At 46.5% G+C, this 19,596-nt stretch overlaps 1 protein-coding gene across 2 annotated transcripts in view; it reads right to left on the minus strand.

The window, feature by feature from the left end:
• The window catches only part of SMG6 (SMG6, nonsense mediated mRNA decay factor), a 200,745-nt gene that overhangs the window by 140,124 nt on the left and 41,025 nt on the right, over window positions 1-19,596 (minus strand). For both annotated transcript variants that reach the window (XM_027517050.1, XM_027517051.1), the window contains exons 9-10: window positions 13,189-13,250; window positions 6,191-6,336 (exon numbers count right to left, since the gene is read on the minus strand). In XM_027517050.1, the coding sequence (XP_027372851.1) occupies window positions 6,191-6,336; window positions 13,189-13,250 (208 nt within the window). The remainder of the gene's footprint in view (window positions 1-6,190; window positions 6,337-13,188; window positions 13,251-19,596) is intronic.

Consider the following 19,596-nt stretch of genomic DNA (forward strand, 5'->3'; position numbering starts at 1 on the left):
GTGAGGCAGGGTGGGAACGATTGCTTGCTGTGTTGAGCTGTCTCAATCAGGTCCAAAGAAATTTCTGTGTGCCATCTGACACGGGAGGCTGGACCCTTCAGACCTGGGTGTAATTTACTACCTTTGTGACCTTCCTAAAGTTACTCAGCCTTTCTAGTATGTTTCTAGTCTGTAAATCGACGAAATAGGACACAAAATAGCTGTCCCATCTGTCTCAGGGCTTTTCTGGTAGCTCAGTTAATCTGCCTGCAATGCAGGAGACCCCAGTTCGATTCCTGGGTCAGGAAGATCTGCTGGAGAAGGGATAGGCTACCCACTCCAGTATTCTTGGGTTTTCCTGGTGGCTCAGCTGGTAAAGAATCCGCCTGCAATTCGGGAGACCTGGGTTTGATCCCTGGGTTGGTAAGATCCCCTGGAGAAGGGAAAGGTTACCCACTGCAGTATTCTGGCCTGGAGAATTCCATGGATTATATATAGTCCATGGGATTGCAAAGAGTCAGAGGCTGACGGGAGACATCACATGAGAATACATATACAGCAACCATAAAATCTCATCAGGTATGACCACAATGTTGTCCTGTTGTCATTCCTGGCCACTACATCTGAAAGCTTACAGTTCTTCCCCAGACCAACATTTAGTTGGTTAGGGTCCAAAGTGCAACTTACTCCCCCTAATCCCCACCCCAAGAACATACTCATGTTCCCTGAGTATTCAACAAATAGCAGAGAGGTGGCCCACGCCCCCTGTAACATGTAAAATTTTACTCCCCAGGAAGAGTTTAAGGAGAGTTCACAAAAGGCAGCTGAGAGTCCTGCTGCCAGCATCCCCCCAGTAACGTCTCTCTTTCAGAACAAGTCCATCCATCCAGGAGAAAAAAAAAATCAAATTGAGAAGCTATAAAATGGCAGCAGAGATGAGGTCTCTAGCCCATAGTAAAGATGAGGTGGTGACGGGACACTGCACTTCTCCATTGCCCCACAGAGCAGCCACGGACATCAAACCACACTGTAACCCTGGGGCAAAACCAGAAACCATTTCACCAACCGACATGGTAAGAGGCTTAATTTTATTGACATGAGTGGATTTTCTCATGTCTTTAGCTTTTCACAACTGCTTCTCCTTCCTCAGCCTAAAATAACGGATTCATTCTGAAAACAAGGACCCTGGAATTCAGAGTAGGGAAGATAGGAAGATCCCACGACAAACACTTCCTTAGCTTTTCCTTCTGTTCCAGGGAACTCTGAGGGAAGAAATCCATGCTAAGCAGCCTGTTGATAGCTGTAGCTCCCCCGGAGGAACAGAGGGCAGGGCAGAGGGATGCGTCCTTCCCCTGGTCTGCCTCCTGAAGCCTTGCCTCTTCTGACCTCCGAATCCATTTCTCACATAATTTGGGGGCCAAGCTGGCTGTTTCTTTGTTTATCTGCCCTCAACTGAGCAGTCCTGAAAACGAAGGCCAGGCAGTGCCGACTACCTGTAAAATCTACGCAAAGGTCCTTGGGGAGAAACAGCCCAAGAGTTTCTATCACCAGAGACAGACAAGAAGAGATGAGAGGGGCAGTTTACACAGCTCAACTCAGGCCTACCCTTTCCGAGAGGTGGATTCCTGTACAGCTGTTCTGACAAGCAGGGGATTAGGCACTTGATACATTCTGCTCCGGTGAGAGATGCAGACAGAAGTGAGCTGCATGGGGCAGCACCCTGCCTTACCAAAGGTCTCTAAGGCGGTGGTTTGCTGAAGACAAAGAAATTTTGGTTGTGACTGTAAACTTCACAAACTAGGGTCAACCTGCATACATGACCACAGCCTGGAGGTGAGTGGCTCCCATTTCAAGCATCCCACACACTGGGGTCAAGTTCTGTGGGTCCCCTGTCGACAGGTCCCATGTCTCTATCCCTCTGGAGGCAGGCAGGTGGCACCCCCTCCCACCACCTCCTGCAATTCAGGATTACTAACAAACCATAAAAGCGAGCATAAATGATAACGAAAGGAATGCCAGCCTAGCCCTAGCTCAATGCCAGCCCCTAAACGTTCCCTAAGAACAGGAAGCCCCAACGGCGAACACACGAGCAGTGTCTCTTGGGTGCCCTCTTGCTGTCACCAGGGCTTTTCTGCAAGGCTGACACGGAGGCCTCCTCTGTGAACTGGTAGATGAAGAAAAAGAGGAGGAAAAAGAAGGGGCCAGAGCACAGAAAAGGGAAGTTATTCTAGTGGTGGCCAATGAATAACATCCAATGATTTATAGGAAGTATAATCCAATAATACAGTAAAATAAAACAGTGTGTGCCTGCAATGGTTTTGATTCCAGGAATTATAAAAACATATTTTTTAAAAAGACAAAGTGAGAGAGAGAGCAAGAGGGAGAGAAAACAGGGGGAAGAAACAAGGGGACCAGAATGGAGCAAATTGGGCACAGATGGGAGATGCAGTGGGGTTCCAGGGGTGCCCTACCACAAATACTGCTTCGATTACTCCTCTTCAAGAAACGAGAGCTTTATTTCCTTACATTACAGAATTAAAAAAAAAAAAATTAAAATTCTTGGGAGTGCTTGTGGTTTAGATCAACCATTCCCTCTCCAGCACCACATCAGCCAATCGGGTGGCTATTGAAGTGTTAAATGCTGAGGCACGTGGAGAAGGCCCCGCTTCTCCGATGACCGGCGGTGACATCACCCTGGGAACCACCTATCTCGCCACCACCCATTACTCGCCAAAGGGCAATTCTGGACACAGGCCAGGAAGGGAACACACTGTTCAGTGACGGTCGGCCTGGAACCATGGACTTCCTTGTCCATGTGCTCAGTGAATGCTTACTGAGTGCCTGATAAATACCAGGCCCTCTGCTAAGGGAAACCCGAACATCCCTCGCATGTCTCTGTCCTCAACCTCTTCAATGTAGACTAGTAGGATTCTGGACTCTCTGCAGTCCCACTCCAGCAGGCTTCTTGCAGAGCACCCACCTGATGGGAGGAGATAAAGGTATCAATAGCCTTGAACTTGTGAGTTTTAAGATCACTGCTGAGACCTGAAAGGTTCACTGGTTAAATGATGTGGCAAAAGTCAACTTACTTTCTTTTATTGGAAGGGGGACAAATCTCACGACCTCTGCCTCCTTGAGCTCCAGGGAAAACTGTAAGTTAAGAAAGGCCTCTTTGACCATCTAAGTGTTTCCCCTCCGTTGGGCCTTCTGGGGTGCCTGAAGCTCTTTAAGAGTTCTGTGTCTCTCGACCTCAAGGAAAGCACATTTGAAAAGTATTTTAATAATCACACTATTAGCATCATTTCCGATATTTTGAAAAGAGGACTTATACCAGGGTAGCACCGAGCCCATACAAAAACGAGTTAGAGGCCACAGCAAAGGACATGCTTTTTCATAAGGCTATCCCTGTGGCTCTCCCTAGACACCACATCTCCAGGGAAGGGCCAGGCATAGATGGAGAGGATCTCGACGGCCGTTGGGGGACACAGATCACCTCTGCTCTGGGCTGGAACGTTCCTTCTCCACAGAGTCCAGGAACTGACATATGCAAACACCCACCCAGAAGGACAAGTCCAAGAAGGAATGGAAAGAAAAATGATGGCCCAGATGTTCTGTTAACTTGCAGCGACTGCCAAATCACCACAGACCCCAAGCACCTGGGAGGGCCAGGCAGCAGCAGGCCCTCGCTTCCTGGCTGCAGACAGCCGGGGTCCCGTGGCTGGGTGGCGGCTCTGACAGCCAGCCGACCGGCCTGGAGGGCAGCCTTCAGAAGGGCACCGGCTGACGGGACCCGGGGGCTGAACACTCAAGGGCTGATTTATCACTTCCTTACTCATAAAAATGTGATTCAAACTGCTGCTGATTAGTGAAGGATTTAAATCTTTACCCTCTCCCCAACCCCCTTCCCGCTCCACCCCCGGCACAGATGCTGCAGCTCAGCCACAACACCCCCTTCTTGCCACTGTCCGTGCGAGCACAGCACAGGGGCCCAGCGAAGATGACTCACATGCTGGGAAATGGAAAAGTGCATCTTCCCACCAGCCAGCCCCGCTGAGTGCTCTGCTCACCCCTCTCCCAATGGCAGCCCACACAGTGGGGTCTGGACAGCCGCCTCAGCTGCACACCGGGTACTTGGCAGCATGTCCACAGAGCGCTCTGTCCTAGCTGAGTGTTACATCCTGTGGCCCGGGCTGTTTTTCCCTGAAACACCCTTGGACCACCTCAGCTCTCGGCCCCAGCTGCCCCGTGGAGGTGAGCGTCAGGACAAAGCCGGAGCCGGTGGCGGGGTCTCACGCACAGGCTGCGACGCGTCCTTCCTGGCAAGCAGGTCCTCGTTAGGAGTGACCATGGTAAAGAGTCCGAGAAAAAGCATGCTGGCCTCCAAGGGGAAAGCACTACTTCCTTCTTTCTCTGTTCTCACTGTCTCACCTTCCTTTCACCCATATTTTCTTAACTTTTAACTTTACAGCAGCTCCAAGGAAAGGACTCATTGGTGGCCTATGAAAAGGCCAACATCTTCCTTTTCGCGGAGCAGAAGTTGCTGACAACAGAGGCTCCGCAGACTAGAGCTGTGGGGCCTTTACATTCACACCTCCAGGTTCCCCGATGGGGAAACAGTACCTTGGCAGAGGCTGCGCTCTGTGACAGGCGGCTCACTGACTGCGACGCTGCCAGACGGAGGCAGGGAAGTGAACAGGAAGCTACCTCGGGAGGCTCCACTCCCCCGAGCCCACGAGCTTCCCACCCGGTGGCCCGACCCTCGAGACCCTCAAGCGATGAGGAAGGGATAGAGTTCCTTCCCCTCCGGACTGACCGCCTCACCACCCTTTACAAACTCTATTTCCTCCTTCCTGGAAACCACCACTGCCCCTCAGGACTGCGTGCTTTCTCAGTGGTGTTCCCGGACATATTCAGAGAAGTTCAAAATGGCACCTCAACCTGGGCCTTTCACCTTCTGCAAGGAGCTGTGGACGCTGCAGCAGACGCACGAGAGAACTCCCTCTAGGCTTCAGATGTGATGGAAAGCCCACGCAAACCAGCAGAGGGCCTGGCGGAGTCCCCGGAGAAGCCGAGTTTCAGAGGAAAGCGCAGCTGCCTGCTCACCAGGGAGAGCACCCCCCCACCTGACCAGAGCAGGCTGAAGCACAACCCTAAATACAAATGGGAAAGGGAAATAAACCAACTTCAGAGTGACAGAGACCACTAAGAAAAGGTGCCATGAAAGAACCAGCGAGACTCTGTCCAGAAACACTGGGTCTGCTTTACAATGGAGTCTCTGTAAGGGAATTCCCACTTCCTGGGATTGCAGGTGACAACCTTCTAATCCTGAGACCAGACACTCTCTGTTGAGGCTCTGAAATGATTTTTTGGCAGCATGGACCAAGTCTCCTTTGCAAACACACACACAAAATAATGTCACCTCCAGGCTACAGATTTCCATCAAGTCAAACCACATCATCCTTACCTCAGTGGGGTGGGGGAGAGGGGAAGGGATCCGGTTAACATCCTTCCACTGTGACCTGGTCACCAGAACATTTACAAATCCTGCCAATCAGCCCCTCCCCCATTTCTCCTTCCCCACCTCCCACCTCATGTCAAAAAAAAAAAACACCCAGTGTTCAGAAAAGCATCTCAGAATGCATACCACTACATCTGCCAAACTCTGGGGCTGGTGAGTTTTTTGCTTCCAGATTTGAGTCACCAAAGCTCATCAATTCTCTGTTCTTACTCCCTGGCAGACTCCCACAAGGGATATCCCATAGGGAACTAGACTTTTCCATATTGAACAAACAGGGTACATTAGTCCAGAAACAGCTATTCCCCATCCCTGCCAAGCGTATGGTCTCTGCAATGAAACATTTCAGCCATGCCTCCCCCCCCGGGACAGGCTTTGGGTCTGCAGCCTCCGAGAGGCCTTGCTGCTGCCTTCAGCACAGCCAGATGTGCAGCAGCGTCTCTGGGTTTGCAAATTAAGCTCTATACCCATGATTCCCTCCAACCATCCCACCCAAGCACTAGAGAGTCATACGGATTTCGGAGGGTACATGAAAGATCTGAAAGGCGATGGACGAAAAGAGGAAGGGGTGGGTGGGTGGGTGGGTGGGTGGGTGGGTGTGTGTGTGTGTGTGTGACTCTGCAGTGGCATGGCAGCACAGGAAAGAAGACAAATTAATCTTTATCTGTCTAGATTAAGAAACTGGATGTTCCTTACCTTTCAACTGGGAGTTGTGTACAGCAAACATGTTGATGGTCATAAGCTGTAGCATGCGGGTACTTCCAATAGGAGAGGGGCTGTGCTGCAGCAACACCTGGAACTCCTTGAGGACCTTCTCAGCCACTGCAGGGAACGTCTCCATCCTACAAGCACAGCCAGCCCATCAGTGAGGCATATTCCCGAGAGCACTCAGTGCGTGCACGCACACATACACGCACTCATTCATTCCTTTCTTCCCTCCCTCTTTCTCTCTCTTTCTCAGAAAAGCAGACAGCTAACACCTAGGATGCTTCTTTGACTTCACAAACCTTCCGGGTACCCTAAGGTTGTGAACAAATATAAAAGAAAGACGTGTTCAGGGTTTAGAGATGGAAACAACTCAATTTTTTGGATAAATCACCATGAGTTATTACGCTTTGGTATGCTATTTCCTAACCTCTGGCAATAACTGGATTCAAGCTGAAATCAAAGTTTCTCTCTGAAACCATCAGTTTTTCTAAATAGTGAACAAATTTCCTTTAAGCTCTAAGGCCAGCATAGTCCCCAAACTCTCTAGTATGAAAACCATATTCTAGGAAGAGGTTTGTGAATCTAAAGATTCTTCACTCAAAGCTTCACTTCAGAGAGGCTCTCAGACGCAGTTCTGCTGCTGTCAACTTAGGGACCAGCACACGAATCGCTCCACATAAGGGCCCCAAATGTCCCCTGGAGAACCCCTCAACCGGGGGCCCCGATGATCGGTTTCGGCCTTTCCTGAGCTGCTGTCCTCCTCCCTCTCACAAGGGCTCTGCTCATCAGGGTCTGTATGTTTTCAGGCCAGTGGAAATATAATGCCCTGGCCAACTGCCACTCCCAATACAGGAAGAGCCTGTAATGTAGGGAGGCAGAAATCTAGCCAGTGACCCGACGCTCCTAAGGAGAGGTCATTCAAACCGCTGCTTGCCAAACGTGGCCACAGAACAGTGGTGCATGCCTGGAGCTCCTCTGGCAACGGGAACAAACCACAGCTGAAGTCCTCAGAAATAAAAAGCAAATTCAAACTCGGTGCTAGAGAGAGAAAAAAACCAGGCACATGGGCCTGAGGGCCACGCCGAACAATTCACGGTCACCAGAGTATCTTTTCATCCATCCTCACACCCCCTCACAAGCAAGCAAACTGCTTGTGGTCCACAGCTTGTGTACTGGGGTGAGGGGAGAGGAGGGTGAGGAAGAGCTCCAGCTTGGATTAATAAGTAGCTTCTGGAAAGCCACAGGGAAGGGAATCCTCCTCAAAGGATACAACACAGTCTCGAGTCCCAGGGAAAGGTGCTTCTGCTTTCACCTGAACCTCAACCCTTTCTCCGGTGTGTAGTAAGCACCCTCCCCAGGCTAGAAAACTCCACAGCTTTCTGAAAGCCTGGCAAGCTTCATTCCTCACCCTTGGAGGCACCTCTTGCGACTGACCCCCCAGCACCCAGAAGTCATGCCACAGTTACGAGTCAACTACAGTTTACGTTCCAGTGCCCTTCTCTGCTGAGCTGTCCTCGTTTTCATTGGCACAAAACATGCCAGGCATTTGCTTCCTTGCCCCCACATGCCATTTCAAGTGCCACCCCACCCCACACTCCTGCCGCCACCACCCACAGCAACAAAACTACCAAAACACACTGATTTTCTCCCACCTCTAAAAAGTTTCAGAACCATTAAAACTCTTGGTCGGTTTGGAATGGCAGAGAGTGATATGTTTGGGGCTGGACTGGATCCATTTTTCCCCCTGGGCTGTAACAAAGGTTTCATTTTAAACCTTGACACTGTGCAGCACTCCTTCTGGTCGGAGGTGGGGAGGGGGGCTAGCACTTCTCATTACGAGAATCGCAGAGTTCACTCTGCTTGAAAAGCAGCCACACCGGGCGAGTCTCGGAGCCATGTGTCTCTGTGTTGAAAGGCAGTAGAGAGCCAGCACAGAACAACACGACAGAAGTGTCACGTGGGACGGTCCTGCTTCGAGGCTGTGTCTGAGGAAGACTCTTTCCCGGGATGCGAATTGAAACAGCCATTATCACTCCCTAGGTCAGACTTAAGGCTCAAACGAGCACCAGGCCAAATGTCCACATCGTCTTTTTTTAAGTTAAAAAAAAAAAAAAAAAAATTTGCTGTTCACCTTTCAACTAGTTCACAATGATTAAAACAAAAGAAAAAGAAATCAAATGCATAAGGGTATGAGTTAGAGTAACTCCACTTCTGAGATACGAGGGAAGATGAAGTTCTCAGACAACATCAGCTTTGTGAGGCAACAACTGAAGGACATGCAGATAAAAGATTCTTCCTCAGAGCTCAATAACGGCATTTCTCGTACCCAATTTTGTAACCAAAATGCTCTCTGGTTTTGGTCTCCAATTACCTGTAAGTAGTTTTATTTCTTTCTCTTTGTTCCACTCCATATTGCAGAATGAAAATTATACTAACACTGGGATAATGACAGAATACAATTTGTTTAGGAAAAAAACCCACAAAATAAAATGATGGTTTTTATGGCTACATAAGTAATTATGCAAATGCAATAAAAAGGTCTAAAGAATACACAACCTGGTATCCAGCATTATCTCTTTGGAGGGCACAGGGGTTGGGAAAGAGTTGAAAGAAATTTTAGAAAAGCACACTATACTTTTACAAGGAGATTTTTATATATTACTTATGTAATAATTGTAAAAGTTTTACACAAGAAGCAGCAGCAGTAGCAGCAATAGAGAAAGAGGTGAGAAAGCATAAAAAGATGGCAATTTATAACAGCAAAATACTGGAAGCAGCCTAAAACGTCCAACAACAACAAATAATTAAGATGGCATATCCATACAACTGAATTATATTTTTTAGAAGCTGTATTAGATTGTTTTTAAGTTTAATATATATTAACTGAAGACAGTTTTAAAGTAGTTTAATGTGATCCCTTTTATAGATATTTATAAAAAATAAATAAGAGAATGCATGTGTGTGATGTATGGAAGAGAAGATAAAAATATACATCAAGTGTTAACAGTGGATAGTTATCTCTGGATAGTGAGAATAGGAATAATTTTTTATTTCTTCTTTTTGCTGGGTTTTCTAAATATTTTACAACGAGCACTGTATACGGTAAAAAGATTTCCCCTACGATGGATACTTCTGGCTTTTGTATATAATACACTTCTAGTTTTAAAAAGTAAATCAAGACACAAACATAATATTTTTAACAATTCGAAGTCCAAAATAAACACATGAGTCTTTGAATTCCAAGAGATCTTGAAAGTGTGCAAAGAGCATGACTCGGCAAGCAAGTAAAAAACTAAAGTGGCAACTTCAACCTAGGCTACAATGGGAAGCTAAATTATTCTCTTCGTCACGAGTCCCAAGTCTACAGATGGCCGGCCTCCCGACCCCTCAGAGGAGTCCCAGGCGGGTCCGCTGTGCCCCTCCCCGGGAGAGCCAGTGTCTGTCAGGAGCCACACAGCACTCCTGCCCGATTCTGTTCCCTGAGCCCGGGAGGACTCTGGCCCTGTCTTTTAAAACTGTATGATCACTTGTAGGATGTGCATTTCTCCGGCTGAAGTGATCGCCTTCTGAAGAGATCTCGAGAGACACCTAGTCTCCTGTGAATGGCAGTTTCAAGAAATCAATCTTTCAGACAGCACTGGGACCAGACTCGGGAGTGACTCAGACAGTGAGTAACGGGGCAGGACCCGATCTCTCAGATACTGGGGAACACAGCTGGCCTGACAATATTCTCTGCGGAAAAGAATCAGGCTCCCTAATTTTTCTTAACATCTTGATTTTTAAAACCTGTACAAGATAGGGGCAAACCAATAGCAAAATCAAACCAAACCAAACAACTCGGCCGTGTGACAGGGTAGCCATGAGAAACAAAAATCACAGGGCTATAGAACATAAGGACTGGAACAGACCTTGGAGCTCATCTGTTTAAACTACTGATAAGGAAACCAGAGCCCACAGACGCTCTGACTCGTTCCCTCTCGAGGTCTTAGAACTAGTCAGCAGAGAAAAACAAACTCTTCTTGGCACCTGATTCCATCAAACACTTGGAATTTCTTTTTTTGCCGGCTGCTGAGAGAAAGGAGACTGGTGTGGCACACAGTAGGCCCTCAAGTGCACTCGGAGGCAGCAGGGAACACAGGCCCAGAGGACGAAGACTGGGAGGGCCACGCTGCTGGGGCTTTTCTCAGCAGGCAGGCGGGACAGTGGATGTGTCTTCAGCTGCTCCCCATTACAATCTCCTCACTCTTAATTCATTTTCAACGCCTCCCACATTTCACATCTTCTTGGTAATTAGGCAGCAGTCCACGTTGCTGTGTGTGGCTTGGGCTCATCGCTTTTCTGGTCTTACAGACTTCTATAGTTTGGGGCTTTTTTTCTTTCCAATAGAAAAATTATTGCTGTTTCTCTGCCTTCCAGAATAAATATGGGGCTCAATTCTCTTTTCACCTCCAAGAGAGCACGAGAGGAATACTCACTGAGGGGCTGAAGTGCCCAGAATTTACATGCATTTTCCTCATGTGAACACTACTACAACTCAGTGTTCATGAAGGTGGAACTAGACCGGCCTTATCTTTTTGCCAACAGAGTTGGTTATATGCAGGAATGGAAGAGATCTTGAAAAATAATCTGGACCACAGGAAACCACCTCTGACAAATGAGATAATCTGCTCATTTTTCAATAGAGAAGAAAATTCCTGAACACCTTCCCTCTGTGAAATTTTCTTACATATAACCCAAACCTCTCCAGCTGCAACATAAGCCTATTTTTCTCTTGCTGTCATCCCACAGAAATCAAAACTATTTGCTTATGACTCTAATAGTTAAACACAGTTAGGGTACCCCCAACAGCTGTCTCTAAGTAAACCTTTGGTTATCTTATTTTTAAAAAATTCATTTATCTTCTCAGAAATCATTTCTAGCTTTTTTTTTTTTTTATCATTATTGCGACTCTTTTCCAAACTTCCTCCAAAACACATCTAAACATGAGAAATTTAAAAGGGGGAAAAATAGGGTTTTAACTAATGCATAATCTGATTTTATATATATACATAACACATATATAATATATATATATATATATCCTAAACATTCCTATATTCTGGACCAAGACTTTTAACTTTTTTAGTCCCAGAAGTTTCTAACAGAGCTGAGAAATGCCTACGGCAGTGGTTCTCAATCAGGAGTAACTCTGCACCACAGGGAACATTTGGCAATGTCTGGAGACATTTTAATTGTCACACCTGGGGGTGAAGGGAAAGGATGCTACTGGCCTGTTGTGGGTAGAAGCTTTGGATGCTGCTAAACACAGGACAGCCCCTACAATTAAGAATTATAAGGTTCAAAATATCAATAGTACAGAGGTTGAAAAATCGTGCCTTAGAGCAAACATGGTACATAAACATTCAAAGGGCAAACACAGCAAAAGGAAAAACAGAGAGAAGATGCTGACAACAAAGGTACTAAAGGAAAGATTTTTTTTAATGAGAATTTTTAAAGAATAAAGAGATGAAGAATCACAGCACCTATTTTAAGTGTAGTACAGTAGTTTTTTCTGATATGCTGTGCTATTGCATGAAATAATATCGTCTTACCCACCCTGAAACTGCAGCTTCACATTATTCACTAGTGACTGGCCTGGGTCTACGATGACCCAAAAGAATTCTAGATTCCTTCTCTCCAGTCTTTTGCAATCTACCCATTTCTTGTAATGATTCACTTATTCCTACAACAGCTATTTACTGAGCATCAACTACATGCCAGGCACTAGGGTTACAACAGTGTTGAGCAAAAACTCCCACCAGAGTAGAGCTGGCGTGGGGGCGGGGGGGGGGGGGGGGTGGGTGTTGCTACTGAGGGACCTAGCTTCCTTTGCTGAGTGGTTACTTCACACATATATCTACTAGCAGACAGGCATCTACTGGCACTGCTCCAAGTTTTCCAAGTCATTTCAAGACTATGGCCATCCTCGTCACTCTTGCCCAGGTTGATGATACATGAGTATGTAAAAGGCACAGTTTCTAGTCCGCCAACACGTTCAACAGTGTTCCTCCGAACAGGACAAAGCCTTTCAGCTTCTCCCACTAAGGAAACCTTCTAGAGCGTTAAGAGATAAACTTACAAGGTTATGACAGAAAGCGAAAGGGAAACACAACAACTGGAGCAACTGGAGTCTAAAACAAGCACCTCAAAGGGTAGTTCACCAGAAAACCTCCAACTCAGAATGTATTCAACGCAGAGAAGACCTGCGGGCACTGCCACCTGTTCCTCTCCTGGAATAACGAAGCACTCAGCACAGGGGCGCCGGCTTCACAGTCAGGAGAAACTCTGACCCACCAAAAGAACACTCGAAACGTGGTCTCTCCCCAGAGACTTAAAGCGCTAAACGACAGGGTCTCCCACACACCACCTTCCCTGAGATTTATCTGGAAATCCATGGTGGCCAGTGAGACTATAGAAAAGTCTCAGCATTGACTGAGCTCAGCAACATGGTGCCAGACACTGAGCACAGGAGGAAGGGGTATGGTTTGAAGTGGGAGAAACTGTTGGAGGAAAAAAATCACTGTCCACTCTTTTTCCCTTCTCCTTAAGGGAAAGTGAGTGGATAGTATTTTCCCCCAAGGAGGACCCCTGGCAGCTGCACCCAGGGACTGAGCATGACTTCCTTGAGGAGCTCACTAGGGGTTGAGCCGGAAGGCAGAGGAAAGAGAAACCCAGAGGGATTAGGGTTGGGGGGTGGAAAAAGACTGTGGTTAAAAGGGGGTTTTAATAAAGGTAGAGAAAGGGGAGTCAGAGGGGGGGAGAGTAACATTTCCCAAACTTCATGAGCACTGGAGGAGAGTGAGTGGAGGGAAGGGGAGGGAAGGTGGAGGCCCCTAAGAATTCACACCCTGTGCCCTCAGTTACAAACACAGTCTAGTTGCTAACAATATTAAATTCCAAAATGACTTGTAATGTAGGAAAATAAAATAAACATCCTGCACACTTACCCAATCCGGGTAAACAGCTTCCCATGGGCATGGAGAAAACTGAGGATGAACCTTTTGTTCAGCTGCATGGGAAAAAGAGAGAGGAGAAAACAATTAAACTTTCCCCAGTTTCCTGTTACTGAACAGAGTCCCTAGTGACACAATAACCTGGCCAGGGTCTAAGGGGTGGGCACTAGGGATGGGAACCAAATGAACATGCCCAAACTCTCACACAGACCCAGAGCCCATGCCCAACAGCTGCTGCTCAGCTGAGCCAAGAGGACTGCAGGCTCAGTGAGGAGACAGCACCCCCTGCTGGCAGCAGTGCCTGAGTGCAGGGAGCGAAGCACTGAGTACCAGCCAAGCAGCGCAGAAAGCAAGATGCCTGTCGCCCTCTGCCATCTACAAGTCACTCTGGCCTCATACAATGAAAATGAAACAGAGACAAGGGCAAGACAGGAATAATGATGATCCTGCATAAGTCCATACTCTTACTTAAGAGCTGTTTTTCTATGTACCCCAAAAGCAAAACTCTTCTTTGGAAACCAAGGGTAAGGAAACCCACCACTAACTAGCTCATCAAATTGTATTTCTCTGGCTTTTAAAACCAAAGTTAAAATCTTTCCCTTTTTTCTTCTTTTAAATAAAAACTGAGTGCTGGTTTTTTATGTGAAATCCTCTGACTTTTACATGTTAGCTACTAACAACAACAACAAAAAATTTAAACATCAGGCAAGCCAAAAACATGCATCTGCCAGCCATATCTGGCTCACATCCATGAGTCACCAAATTTGCAACCTCAATTCAAGGTTCTAGAAAATCTACTTCTGTCAAAAACTAGGAGAGAGATTCTTCTGAGCAAAACAAGGGAGGGAAAAAACTTCAAAGACAGTAGGAGTAATCTCAGAATCAAACCCTATCATCCTCCCTGGTCTCCTGGAAGAAATGTGCTCAGGGCCTTGTAACCAGACAGGAAGAAGGATCAAGAATCCCTCAAGAGTGGGTGCTTAGGACAAGGAACGGTCCAGCACCCTGGATGCTCTGCCCAAAAGGCTTATACTCTTGCAAAAGAGAAAAGCAATCAAATTGTGGCAGTGCCACCAATTTCACACGGAAACTGAGTGTGAGGAAAGGGGGGCATTCTCACCTCACCAGCGACTTCAACCACAAACTGCATGTAATCTTCAGTCTTTCAGTCTTTATTTTTGCTTAAACGAATTACATTTAATCAGCAACATCAGATCAAACATCGAATTCTGGAGTTAAAAAGGATACTTTAAGGAAGGTAACCTGTCTCTATAGAGAGGTGAGTCAGGACTGGGGGGACACTGGGTTCCATGAACAGAAATGAAAGATGAGGAATTGCTGCAAAACGAATGGTCAGTGGTTCTGCCATGGTTAGTGGCAAGGCCTGGGCTAGAGTGCAAAGGAAGGTAGTGGAAACTTACCCCTCAAACCTCTGCCACTTACCTGCTACGGGGTCTCAGGCAACAGATGTAACCTCCCTGAGTTTTCCCTTTTACACGATGGAGATTCAACAAATGGAACCTCCCAAAGATTTCCCTTCTGCACAGTGGAGACAACAGTGCCTCCCACGCTCAGCGTGCTGTAAACACTCAACTGTCAGCCGAACATCCTCTCCCAACAAGCAAGTGGTAAAACGTTAATAACTGGGGAAACCAGGTGAAGCATATGCAGGAGTTCTTTGTATTATTCTTATAGCTTTTCCATGGGTATAAAATTATTTCAAAATAAAAAGATAAAAATACATATTTCTCTCTATTCCTGTTTTAACTCAATTGTCCCTTTTTCCAGCTGTCAATCATAAACTGGTTAACTCATCCATAACCAGTTATATTTATACATACAAGGTCATTGGATAAACGGTATTAACCCATTTAATTCAAGCCAGTTATCATCCCCCAACGCAACACAGCTCAAAAACTGAAGCAACGTAAACCAGTATATGGCAGAGTCAGAACCTGAACCCAGGTCTTCTGACTACAAAACAGTTCTCCTCCCCTTAAACTGCCATCTGTCTCAGGAAGAGAACTGGTGAGCTTCTTCACGAAGGGCCGATGAGGGAAGAAGAACACTAAAAGAGTAGCTCAGTTTTCTCTTCCAATTTTCCTTACCGATCAGGCAGGAAACATGCTGCGTGACCCACAACGCCTCCTGCAATAAAATGAGCGCACCATGGGTTCTTTTAATACTGTGATTCTAGCTACGTATTTCCCAAAGGTCTCACCCTCAGGGTAGCAGATGACTCCGACTTAATTATCTGAGTTCACACCTGCCATTAGTGTATTTTAACTGTATCCAGTAGAAAGCGGATTTCGATGCATTGTTTCTCAACTAGTGACAGTGAAGGGAATCTTAGCAAACTCAAACTACACACACATTCTCTCTGACCTTGGTTAATGAGAACCACTGCTTTATTTTTAGTCTGAAAGTACCTGCTACCCTAAATATAGTTTCTCTCTATTTGTCACCAATAATCTGAGCAGGAAAGGAGCTAAAATGTAGATACATTGTACAGAGAGGTAAAGCATGCTATTCTGAGAAAGTAGATTTGTTCCACGTTGATTAAAATGGGACTAAGCGTCATCATAGATATCAACATGAAGTCAGCACATGCTGAGGCAGAACTTTAGGACAACTTAACTGACACCAAGTCCACAGTAAGGAAGGTCTCAGTCTGAGCTTCCTCTCTCTCCAACACATCACCCCGGACTGGCCTCACGTTTGGAACTTCTCGATTCTTAACAGGGCACTTGGATGGTCTCCCAGGTGGAGAAAGAACCACTTCTCCTCGTATGGTGAAGCTATCTGCCTCCAGACCTTCCTTGTGCAATTACATACTGGTCACCAGAAACCAAAAATGCTTCTTGGGTGTTAGCGCTGAGAGCTGTTAGAATTATTAAAGGGTGCCTGGCTCTTTGGTTCAAAGTCCAAAACCAACTCACTGTGGACACCTGAGTCTTCTATACCATCTAAAAGCAATGACCCAAAGAGACACTAATAGTGGGTACGACACTCACAGTAAAGTATACCGGCCATTAACTATGGGATTATGAGTTAAAATGGTTTGGGTTGTTCTTAAACTGTAAAATGGAATTTCTACCACTGATGTCACCTAACTCAGAGCTAAAAGGATAAAACGAAATAATACAAATTAAAGCATTCTGAGGAGTTAATGTCTTATGCCTGTGGTGGTTATCAGCACTCAGAACTGCCTGAGTGCTCTGTGAACTGCAGAGCAAGGAAGGAGAAAGAAGCTGCTGAGAGGCAGTGAGGTATCACCAGAGGAGAGGACTCTGAAATATGCCCAATTTCAATTTCAGAGAGCTGTTCCTCCTTTCAAAGAGCTGTATGGAAAACTGAATATCTGAAAAGTTAATCATTTTAAGGACAGTAGGAGAAAACTTAATATTAAGAGGAACTCCAGCATGCATCTTTAAAGGGTTTGGGGAAATATAAACTATCGTTCTCTAATTTATTCATCTGGAATGCCTCTACTTTTATATACCAAGTATTAAAAATGGCTCTATACCCGTCGATATGACACAACGTGGGGGAAGGCCAAGTTTCAAGAGTACCTGTTAGAAACAGTCAAGGACTCTCAGAGCCTGCCATCAAAGCCCAGTCATCACCTACCTCAAGTGCTGAGATTACAGGGTGGAGAGGACTGGGAGCACAGAGATGAAGCCGCCCACCTTCACCCCAGTGCCCCCTGCCAGGTACAAGCAAGAGGAGACTAACAAGACAGGGTCCTCAAAGCCAAAGAACTTGCAGTCCAAGAATAAAAGGTAAGCAAATAACATATGAACTTGCCAACTCCCCATTTATGCCCCGAAACCTAGGACAAGGCCTTGTGACTATGAGGGTGACAGGAGGACTGTGTTTCCCTGTCACTGTCCCTCGGGCAGAAAAGTCTGTGGCGGGGAGATCTAAGATGACAGAGAAAGTGAGGATGTAGAACGTGGAAGCCGAAGGGTAAGTCAGCAGTATACCGCCATACAGTAGGAAGAAAACTGTTCATTAGAACGTCCGGGATTCCTCTTTCCAGGATACAGATGAAGAACAATGCAAAGGCAAGTCACGTGGCAAGACTCAGATGCCTTGTAGGGACAAGACAGAGCAAACCACAAAAATCAATCCTCAAATCCCAAAGAGCCCCGCCAAGGCGGAGGTGGAGCAGGTATGGTGAATTACTCCTCACCTTCAGTTTCTTCTCCCCTGAACCATTCTGGGCAGGATGACAGCTCAATTAGCTCTAATTAAGCCCAAACTCCATGTAGCGATGTCCTACTTAAATGGCTGGACTGGAGCCATGTGAACTCAAGTGTAAAACACGCCTCTTAAAACTAGGGACCCCTTCAAACAACAGTTCTCACTCTCACACAGCAGCTTAGTGCTGCCTCAACAAAGTCTTACACGAAAGCAATTTACTTGCTATTGCTTCATTATCTCCCCTACTTAGAGCCAGCAGACCAGAGGGAAATGGGGCTGAACGGCAAATCAGCAGTCAGCTCCGGAAAACCCGGCGAGCAGGGGGACAGCCGAGCTCAGAGTACTGGCTGGCTCTCGGGAGGGTGACTGGCACTAGGTTTAAAGAAAAGAGAAAGAATCACGCATCTGTGACTATTCTGTATTTATGGCTTATTTGTTTACGGGGGTAGGAACTGGTATAGAACAGTTTGAACAAAGACCACTGAACTGGGTTCACGACCTGGGTTTGAATTTTGGTTATGCCACTGATTTGCTACACTGTTGACAAGTCACATAAAATTTCTAAGGCTCTTTCTTCAATAAGATGAGAAGGCTGTGGAGGAGGAAATGACAATCCATTCTAGTATTCTTGCCTGGAGGATCCCATGGACAGTTCGGACAATCTGTGCAGTCCATGGGGTCACAAAGAGCTGGACGTGACTGGGAAACTGAGAACACACACGTGCAGGTGCTGGGTTCAGCAGGGCATTCAAGGCGAAGGAAGCTCACGCGGGATAGGGCAGGCAGGCGTGTGAGCGCCGGTGGGGGAGACCACGTCCTAAGATGCAAGTGTGTGCAAAGGAAGGAGGTGACCGTATGACCCAGCAATCCCACCCCTTGGTATATACCCAAGAGAAACAAACACATATGTCCACACAAAAACTGGCACACAGATGTTCATAGGTCATTATTCACAACAGCCAAAGAACGGAAAAACATATCCACTGATGAACAGACCAATAAAATGTGGTCTCTATCCATACAATGGAATAATACTCAGTATAAAATGTAATAAAGGTTTTCAGTGATGCAGACAAAAAATAAAATGAGAAGGCCGGGTGAGATGAGTATCAGCAATTCCACACCCCTGATCATGTACACATCACAAGAAGGCCTTCTGTAAAAAATACAGATTCCCCAGGCCTTCAGGATCAGAGTCCTCAGGGAGGGGAGAAGTAGCCTCCGAGTCAGCATTTTGAAAATGTCTCCAGGTAATTCTGAAAGACAGACAGACTAGGAAACCCTGGGCTAGATCATGGGTCAGCAAATTATGGCCAAAGGGTTTTTTCGTATGGTCCATGAGCGAAGAGTGGTTCGTATGTTTTTTAACCACTGAAAAAAATCAAAAGAATTTTTCATGACACATGAAAATCATATAAAGTTTAAATGTTGGGGTCCACAAATAGGGTTCTACTGAAACACAGACACACTTGCTTGTTTCGTATTGTCTGTGGCTGCTTTCCCCCTATGGAGGCAGAGCTGAGTGGCTGTAGCAGAGAGTGTATGTCCCAAAGCCTAAAATCCTATCTGGTTCTTTCCAGAAAAAGCTTGCTGATCCCTGGGCTCATCTGTAACACTGGGGTCTCAAAAAATGTATGGATCTGCACAACAGTTGAGGGCTACCACTCACACAGTGGAAACAGCAATGATGCTCCTGGCTGTTTTAAAAGAAGCGCCACCCCCCCAGGAAGTGCTGACAGCTACCCTCCCACCTACCAGTGCAGGGGAATCACCAATCCACAGTGCTCCTTCCAATTCTAAAAGCCCAAAGATGCCGAGTTCTAACTAAACTGAATCTCTCTTGCCGGCTTCTCAGCAAACACCATCCTGTTCTGTGATGACAGCACAAAACACACCAAATGCCAAAGACTGCTGCTCCCACAGCTTTTGACCTCAAATGCCCCGAAAGCTAGAGAGAAATATGAATGGGGTCTCAAGGCTTCCAGCTTGGAAGCCACTATGAGGCTAAGGGGCCTGGTGAAAACACAACACATCCAAGCCCAATCAGCATTTCACTTGGACCAGGGGGCCAGAAGTTCTCCCAAAACAACCCTAATCAAGGGAAAGTGCCAGACTAAGGTTTATGAATCCCTGTGCTGTGTGGTCTGACAACCTAGAGCTCAGAAGTGCCACCAACTTAGCATCTCAAGGTACACA

Source organism: Bos indicus x Bos taurus, chromosome 19 (genome assembly GCF_003369695.1).
Source record: "Bos indicus x Bos taurus breed Angus x Brahman F1 hybrid chromosome 19, Bos_hybrid_MaternalHap_v2.0, whole genome shotgun sequence".
In the NCBI taxonomy this organism is placed as follows: domain Eukaryota; kingdom Metazoa; phylum Chordata; class Mammalia; order Artiodactyla; family Bovidae; genus Bos; species Bos indicus x Bos taurus.